The sequence below is a fragment of the Trichechus manatus genome, unplaced genomic scaffold (assembly GCF_000243295.1).
Source record: "Trichechus manatus latirostris isolate Lorelei unplaced genomic scaffold, TriManLat1.0 scaffold00234, whole genome shotgun sequence".
Taxonomy (NCBI): Eukaryota; Metazoa; Chordata; class Mammalia; order Sirenia; family Trichechidae; genus Trichechus; species Trichechus manatus.
The window spans coordinates 561570-571491 of NW_004444170.1; the positions used below are offsets into that span (position 1 = coordinate 561570).

Genomic DNA, 9922 nt, shown 5'->3' on the forward strand with positions numbered 1-9922 from the left:
AGAGTTGCTATGACTCGGAATCAACTCAGAGGCAATGGTTATACCGATGGTTATAATCCCATTTGGTAATGGATTTTCTTTGTTATGTTACTGAGACAGGATTAGTGTAGGGTGTGTCTTAAATCAATCTCTGTTGAGATTTAAAGTAGATTAAACTAAAACAACCCAAAAAACCCAGTTGCAAATTCCAACTCACAGTGACCCTATAGATTAAACTAGGAAGCAAGAAAGCAGAGATGGGGGAAGATACAGGACACATCACATGAAGATCACCAAGGAACAAGGACCTTCCCCCAGAGCCAAAAGAGAGAGAGAGAGACTTCTCATAGAGCTGGCACCCTGAATTTGGACTTCTAGCCTCCTGAATTATGAGAAAATAAATTTCTTTTTGTTAAAGCCATCCACTTGTGGTATTTCTATCATAGTAGCACTAGAAAACTAAGACAGGCAAGATCAGATGGGATCACTCCGAAACCACTCTGAATTTGTGTCTGATCACAGACAATATCAAGAACACTATGCTCGGCTGCTAACCAAAAGGTCAGCAGTTCGAATCCACCAGCTGCTGCTTGGAAACCCTATGGGAGCAGTTCTATTCTGTCCTATAGGGTCACTATGAGTTAGAATTGATTCAATGGCAATGGGTTTGGGTTTTTTGGTATGGGAGGAAGAAAATCCCATGGAGCTTTTCACAATCGATCTTCAAAGATACCGTACAAAACTGGAGACATATCTTCTGGTAATTTTTCTTTGTGAGTCAGATTCCTTGGGAAGTCTCTGCTACCTGTGGCAGTTTTCCTGCCTGTCTAAGTGGCTTCAAACATAACGACGTACTCATTTGTGTATGTCCAGGGTATAACTGTCACTCTGAGTACGAGAACGAAGAAGATCATGGTATCAAGTGTCATCTGGACACACGCCACTATTAAAACTTTCTTCATGAACCTTACACTTTTCTATTTTCAAGGAAATAATAAATGAATAACACCTGCATTTAGGTGTTATGATGGACAAGGTTTTATAGAGGAAGAAGATTGGAAAGTGAAGAGGAGACTAATTTTAAGTTTCTCAGAAAGAGGAAAGCTGTGAAATTGAGTTGTCAAACCTTCACATAATATCTGGGGGAAAAATAATAATAAAGCAATGTTCTATAACTTTTCCCTCTCAGCCAGTCCTCTAGCTCTTGCCTTTAACCTGGATGTTTCAGGCAGCATCAGAAAGAAATTCTATTTTCTATAGTAATTATTGTCTGTCTTTTAGTAAATGTTTCATACTTCTGTGAAACAAAATTGAAATCAGCCCAGTGGAAAAGTGAACGGGGAATAAGGTCAGCCTGGAATAGAGGGTGATAAATAAAATGATTGACTTTTCAGGCCCAGTGATTGTGTTGGTCCAGAGAGAGGATGCTGTTCTCTGAGGCTTCTGTAATGCTGAAAGAGGCTGGTGCTGTGATGTGCACATATCTTTCAGGAGAAAGAACAAGAAGAAGAACGTGGGAGATTTATTAATCACCCATCACTACCACAAATACTCTAATCCACACATATGAGCATATGCAGTTATTTTATTGCACCTTTTTTACAGTCAAAGTAGTAAAAATGGTAATAATAATAAAAATATGAAAATCAGTAGCAATAACTTGCAGTATCTAAGTGGGGCAGTCTTTCCTGCTTTATTAATGACTGAAGGGCATTTTCTATTTTTCACAATCACTTTCCTCCAGTAGTTGAAAAATATGATTCAACAAGCCATTTCTAGTTAATTAAGTATATACCACTGAATTGCCAACAAAACTTTACGCCCACACTTCTTCGTAAAAATCATGCATTTTTGTAAGCTCTTATAGAAAATGTGTTTCTGAGAAGTGAAAATAAACAAGTAAGCCTTATGATTTCTGTCATCTAAAAGCAGAGGAAGCCTGGGGTAAAATAAAAAAAAAAAACCATGGATTTGCACGCCTAGGAGGGACTTCAAGCAAAGAAAGCTGTAGTGTAAATTCTTCCTACCTACCTTAGAAAATGCATCTCCACGTTTCTAACTCTATTTTCAAAGATACTTTTAAATTAACTGTATTAACACTAATGTTAAGGAGAGTGAGTCTTGCCAATAAGAAGATTCTGGAATAGGACATCATGAACTAGTGAATCTGGGAGACTGGGCAGCTGAGGGCCTGGGAGGCAGAAGAGAACCCAGATTAGAGTTGGTGACCCAGCAGAAGTGACTAGGAAAGACAGAGACATGAGCAACTGACATTCATAAGCTGTGCACTGTTCCCCTTGAAATATTCAGTACATTCTACAAGACAATAAGTTTGGTATGGGTGAATTATTTAAGGAAACTCAAAGAAATATTTCTATGTCAGAAGCACATAAGACAGAAACAGACTATATGTAGGAACAGTCAGGCATAAATATAATACAATTGAAAACAACAGTCTATGGATGAGAGACTATCAGCCACCAAGTTAGACACGTGTGCACTAGACAGAGAGGAAAAGAAAGGGTAGTACAGGTGATTTGTAACTTCCTTCGATAAATTAGCGTGTATCTTGTAGTAAACGGGAGAGGAGAAAAAAAGGTATACTCTGTCTTAGCTCGTCTCTGCTGCCACAAATCTCACCAGGCCAGTGCTGATTCTAGTGTGACAAGACGTGTATTTAAGACCAAAAGAAAGAAACAGAAAAAGAAAAAAAAAATTCTAAAGCAAGGTGGCTGACTACTTCATCGAACAGAATAACAGGTTTATCTGCATACTGGAAGAAATACTGACTGTATCGGCCTTACTAAGAAATAGTACGTGGACTTTCAACAAGACAATTTTCCACATTTATATGAGTAATTTGGACCATGTAAGATTTTTGGCTAAGAATTTATTGACTACAAGGTGCAATTCCAATATGTATTTTCCTCTGTACTGGCAAGGCTCATTAAACCTCCATAACCACCTGTAGTGATTCCAGCCTATGTGAGTCTCTGGCAGAACGTAAAAAGGTCAGGGAGCATAGGAAGTGGAGGGGAAATTATGGCGGTCCCCACCATGAACACCCAGGGAATTCTTTTGGAGTTAAGGAATGGGATGGAGAAAACGTTCTGCTTAATGCCTAAAGGGAAAGGTAAAAAGGTATTTCAACACATTCAGCATTTAAAAGCAAGAATTGTATCTCTCCCTACGTCTTCAAGAATGTTTCTTTAGGTAGGAAAGAAGTTACACTGGTTCAAACCGGAATATGAGAACAGTTACAGGCACTCTCCCATTTTAGGAGGAGAAAAATTAGATTTATTTCCAAGCTAGGTTCTCACCCCAGCTTCTGTTTCTAAATTCAGATTGACTGTCACAAAGCTGAGGCTAGTGGCTGCTGACTCAGCAAGTGGAGGGACAGACACCTGAGTCCCAGTCTCTAAGAGGTGCTCTGTTACCACGGAAATGTGTTGGTAACATGCGGTCACCTGCCTCAGTGTGCACACCACTCCCTACATAGCCAGTGACAGGGGAGTTAAGTACGCCCTCAGCCCCCCGAGCGGATAATGCACTGGAGGATTCATTGAACAGCACCAGCAAGCAACCAAACAAACTCATCACAGGTGCCGACACATCATTGTTACATGGTTGTTGACAAACTATTTAAAGCATTTTATTAAGAAGGGTCACCACCTATTAGTCCTTTCTGAGGTTCCCAAAGATCCTAACTCTCCCTCTTTCCTCTCTCATCTGGTCCCAGTGCACCCTCGAATTCCCTAGTAGTGTGGAAGGAGAAACAAAACAAAACAAACAAACAAACAAAAAAAAAAAAACACAGCAAAGGCATAGTTATTAGGATAATTCAAACAAAGCCTCTGTGTGGTCCATTTCTTCACAAGTTCAAAGAGATGGTAGCATCATCATTAACGTCTCCCCAGCTGTGAAGCTAGGATGATATGGTGGGAGGTGGGGGGCTGGAGAGCAGAGGACTAGAGAAGATGATCTTAATATACCTGAAGTGGCACATACATTTTTTGTACCTGGACATTGCTGCACTTATTTTTAACTGAAGTCTCTAATAGCTCTGTATAACTGAACTATCGTGTCTGTTAACAAGGGTTACGCATTCTTTACCCACGGAAGTCATAAAGTCCCTATGCAATTTTAAACTTTAATAACTAATGAAAGATTCAAGCTATACGAGGTATATTAAAGCGCTACTTAAAACATTTTTTGCACAGTAGAGTTCAAATAACTTCTAGGTTTCCATATAACCACTATCTTTTGGGAAGCAATGTTCAATTTAACTTTTCATATGTATTGAAAACTGTTCCAGTTGCTGTTGAGTGATTTGTAGATTGCATTCATGTTCATAGTTCTTTACCTTCAAAGGGTTTAGATTTGATATAAAGACATCAGTTTCTGCATAACCTCACTGGTAGGAACAAGGACACTAAAGGGATATCCTGAAACTTTGTAAAATATTGAGAATATATTTAAAACATATATTCTCAATATAAAATATTTATGTATTTATATATTCTAAATACAAGGAAATATGTTCCTACTATAAGTGACTTGCTGTTCTACTTTTCTGTATCTTATACATTTTAATGATAATTTTTGTTGTTGTTAGTTGTCCGGGATCCTCTAATGCATTTCAAATGTATTTTCATAAGGTTTTCTTGGCTGTGATCTTAACAGAGCACATTGCCAGGCCTTTTCTTCTGAGTTAGCCCTAGGTGGCTTCTAAATGACAATAGGTCAGCAATCAAGCGCAACCAATCCACTCCCTCAAAATATTTCACTATGTTTGTAAATATATTATCATTATTACTATTTGGTAATAATTGCTTTAATATATTTAAAGTAATAGATTATCATTATTGTTACTTAATGATAATCTATTACTTTAAATACATTAACATGATTTCTAAAAGTATGCTTTCTGAGGAAAACATTTGAAGACAGGTTAGACAGTAGTTATCTGACAGATTCTCTAATCTCTACCAAAAATCAAAGGAAGTACTTTATGAAAGCAGACGTGCTAATAACTTGTATTTTTCCAGGACTAAAAATTTCACAAAAAATTACTTTGGTTTGTATATTTGCTCTTTGCAAAGTAATGTAGAAATTTATTTTAAGAAAATTGAAAGTGTTAAGAGGTATGTTGCTTAAATTGTTCACTCTCCAGAGAAAGTCTTTTAACAGTGGTGTAATTATTTACATTTTAATAAAAGGCAGAGTTTAGAACACTGTAACTAATTTTAATTCAATAGCATCATCATTCAAGCAATTGCTACTTTAATGGGATTAAAGATATCTTTGCATCCTATGCACCTGTTAAACATCATTCTCTCTCTTCATTACTCGAAAAATCATCTCATTGCTGAACACTGAAGAGGTTTATAGTGAAATATTTTCAGGGCACAGATTTTGCTGTGTGCAATGACTCGAAATGATTTATAAATGAAATGGCAAATTGTTATTCTCCTTCATTTGTTAAAAAAAACATAATGCTTTAAAGAATGTTTTCTGGAGAAGTCATTAGTAAAGAAAAACTATGTATGGCTAGGAAACAATTTGCTATTCTCTCTAGCCTCAGAGAAATAGAGACTTAGAAAAACGAACTTCTGCTTCTTATTTTTGAATACATGATTTACCTCTGAATAGGATAATCTCTTTCAAATCTCTGCTCTATGCTTCTGAAAGTGTATAGCTTATGTTCATATTTGTGCAAAATAAAAGCAAAACATAAATAGTGAAAATGCCCTCGCTTTCCAGAAACTGATCTTTCAGCAGTCTCAAACATTTTTAATATGCTCTAAATTTAGAAATATGCATAAAGGTTTATAAATGCCAAAGTTTAATAATATATAAACAAAGTAAAATAGGTATTTAGTGATCTTTTGTTTTCACTAAATTATCTTGATGATGTCTGTAAATCATGTTTACAATTAGATGTGAAATTCTATAATGCACTTTTACATGTATTTTCATTAAAATGGTTACTAATATCTAAAACAATCTCTAAATTCTATTACAAAATAGCTCATTTAATTAGATAAAATATTATAGTATATTTGAAAACACTTTGTAAAATGTGAAGTGCTACTCAAAGGTAATTTGCTCAATATTATTTTCCTTATAATACCAGGTGAATGAGATGTTACTGTGTCTTCACATTAGAGGTATCAGATTTAAGTGCCAGAAGAAGTATTTTAATGTTTCATTAAGGTAATGTTTATTATAAATATACGAATACCATAAATCCTTTAAATATCACAAAAATACAACCCAGATACTTTTAGTACTTTTTTCTGAATATAGTCGTATGTGCATTATTACAAGAAGACCCCCATAAAATCCCAAACAATATTTACCTTGGTAAACGAAATGGAACCCCCTGGCAGATGCACCACTTTTTGCGCTGAATCGGAGTAGAATTTGATTTGACGTAGCCAAAGGCAGGGTTTCCCCTATATGTAAAAATGAGATAATACATGGAATCCAGAAAATGCATAGCACTCTGGCAGACAGTATTTTGGAAATAATCATTAATTTGCAATTGCACATTTACTATTTCTACTTATATGTATATAATAGGCAAATACACAGAGATACAAGTTTGTGAGTGGTTACCAGGGGCTGATGGGTGCTCTATTTCCATTTGGGGTGATAAAAAAGGTTTGGAAATAAATAATGGCAATGGTTGCAAAACATTGTGAAGGTAACTAATATCACTGAATTGATCACTTAAAAATAATTAAAATGGCAATTTTTATGTTATACATACTTTACCACCATAAAACAAAAAAAATAAAAAATTGAACTAAAAAACAAACAGACAAAAAAAACTTTCACTTTGGTATTTGGGACCCAAACAAACTGTTTCTATAAAGATCTTAAAACTCTGTACTTGCCTACCCTTTCTATTAATATATGATTTTAATCATTATCTCATTTATACTCTCTTTTGAAGAAAGCACTGATAATAGCCCTATTAGCTGATAATATAGGAAATGCAAGAATTGGATGAATCATTTACTCAGGATTACTTTAATTGGATAATTACTTGATAGAATTTTACTTAAAATAGATAATGTTTCTGAATCCAAAACTGATTAAAAGATTAGGAAAAAGCCTCTGAAATGTTGTTTTTCTCATTTTAAAGTACACACACAACATGGGCAGCGGTCTCTTCCAAGTACAGCTGCAAAGAGCACAGCTGAAAAATTGGCATCAGATTTTCTGATGTGAATTTGTTCGTATGTACCAGCATTTTAAGTGTTCATGTTCTCACACATTTCTAGGAATGTATCTGAACATTGATAGGAAAGAATAAGACAAAGATCTAAAATCTTTGGTTTATAACAGTGAGAACGGGAAATAACTGAATCTTAACCTCTTTGACTAGAGCCTATGAGGAACACAGACAACTGCACTGTTTTGGGAAAATGATAAAAGTGTAACAAGAGTATAAATAAAGGACTTGGTGAACAGCGAGCGGCTGTTTAAAATAAATTGTATCTCATTAATATAGCAGAATACTCTTCAGCACTGAAAGTAACAGTGTTTGTCCTATATCCATATTTTTCTTGTCATTAGGGAAAGACCTCTAAATAAAATTTTAAATGAAAGCACAGGATGAAAAATAAGTTGTGTAGTAATACCCCATATTTTATAAAGTCTTACATATATTTATATGCATATATATATACACGCCAGAAACATAGTGTAATGAATCTCTATGTGTATGTATTTAAAGTTTGGAATAATTTGCAACAAAATGTTAATAGCTCTTATAGCTAGAAGGAAGACTAAGAATAGAAAATAAAGACGTAAGATACTTTATTATCCTTTTTTCTTTTTCTGACATTGGCCTTTTTTATTGTGATGAAAATTATATTTTCCAGAATCTTAGTAAGTAAAATGATAAAAGCGGGGGATTTTGTATGTAGGTCAAAACTACTTTTGAAATCTTACTTCTAAAACAAGATTTTACTAAACGAATTCAAAGATGATTATATTTCTCATTTATATTAAAAAAAAAAAGGTTAAAATTAATCACCCAACCTATTTAAATTGTATTAAAGACAAAATTCTTTGAAAGTTTACCTGAATGAGACCCAGAGAGTGAGCTGAGAAGTCTGGCCTGTGGATGTGTTCCATCGAATAACTCTGCCAAATCATTCAGAGCCGTCTGAAAATAGACAAACTGTCCAAACACCACTGTAAAATAAAGGGAGTGCATTGGGACCATATGCTTTCTTTAAAAGTGAAATGGAAATTTTAGTCTTACTGCATATTTATCGATTCCTAAAGGATCATTATCCTAGGATTCCTGTAAGAAAAATAACTTATTTTCTCTGTTTTCTCAAAGATTTAAATAAAGCAAATGATTTTATTCTGCTTCTTTATCCTCTGACACTTAAGAAAACGAGTTCAATTACTGCCCTCTATATAGTTTGAACATTACGACAAATGAGTATTATAGTTTCTTTGAATAAATATTCCATCAGGATAGTGGAAGGATAAAGGCACCCCATTTATTTGAGAGTAATTAATGACATTGTATTCAATGAACAACAAGCATAGGGATCAAGCCTTCTGTTCACCTTTAAAGCATGGTAATTTGGTGAGGATTTCAAATTCCTTTCAAACAGTTCTTATAATGCTGAGTTTATATTAACTCATTACAATGTATACACATGATTCGGCATCATGTTATAGGAATTGGTTATTGTTATCCCACTGTGCAATTACAGAACGTACCTCCTCCTAGTAAAACATAACTATTTTACTACTTTGAATTTAATCAATGCTGTGTTTTCAAATTGGGCCTTTACAATATTTAGAAAAATCTTTAATCTAGTATCTATTTACAAGCAATGAACAACTAACGCTTTCCTTACTTACCTGTAAGATTTAAACTAAAATCATTCTAAATCATTCTGAACCAGAAATTGAAATATGTGCATCAATTTTACATGTCAGAATTCTAATATAAAGAATTAATCTAAGTGGATGTAAACAGACGCGAGGCAACTCTCACTATAGCGACGCACACACACATATGCATATAAAACAGAATACGTATGTACACGTATATCTTGCATTCTAAGATTTCATAATTTCTTAGAAATAAAGCAATTAAAAATGTATGTCAGCAAGGTGGATTTCCCCGATAGACAAAGCGGTCTAAAAACCTGATGGTATCAGGGATTAGAGATAGAGAGGACCTTCGGATGTCTGTAATACTCTTGTTCATACAATCATTCCTTCACTACCAACTTGAAAATTCATAAAATCATTAGCACGTTGGAGCCAGAATGCTTGGGATATTTCATTAAAACAAAGCTGAATCATACATAATTCCTACTTTTATTCAAAAAACATTTTAACGAGCATCAACTTTATGCTAGAAGCTAAGAATAGATGAGTGAATAATACGTAAACTTTGTCCCAAAACTATCACTATAATTTATGCAGGAGTTTCCACAATAATACAGATTTAGGGTGTGCATTATCAGTTTAAAAAGGGACACCTAACTCATTCTGCAGATGGCCACACAAACGTTCCTCTAAAGATGGTACTTGAGTTGAGATCTAACTGATGACTCTTACTCAACTCAAACGAGCGAACACCTCCTAGAAGAGCTAAGTTATACAATGATGACTATGCTGCAGACGAAAGTGATGAAGATGTGACAACGTACAAATAAAGGACTCCCGGGATTTTAGCAGAGGGAAAGCTTTTTTCTAGCTGTGGCAAAAGTGGATGCTTTACAGGAAGACAGCAATAAAACTGGTCCTTAACTGATAAGAATTGAAACTTTTTTTCCCAGTTAAGAATGGAACAAAAAAATTATTTCACTAAAACAGGCCTACATAAATGGAAAAACATTCTATGTCCATGGATAGGAAGCCTTAACATTGTGAAAATGTCAGTTCTACCCAAAGC

At 34.6% G+C, this 9922-nt stretch overlaps 1 protein-coding gene across 1 annotated transcript in view; it reads right to left on the reverse strand.

Moving 5' to 3' along the window:
• LOC101344436 (CUB and sushi domain-containing protein 1-like) overlaps window positions 1–9922 on the reverse strand; it is a 1691327-nt gene that overhangs the window by 253796 nt on the left and 1427609 nt on the right. The window contains exons 30-31 of the mRNA XM_023743077.1: window positions 8077–8190; window positions 6245–6437 (exon numbers count right to left, since the gene is read on the reverse strand). Of these exons, the coding sequence (XP_023598845.1) occupies window positions 6245–6437; window positions 8077–8190 (307 nt within the window). The remainder of the gene's footprint in view (window positions 1–6244; window positions 6438–8076; window positions 8191–9922) is intronic.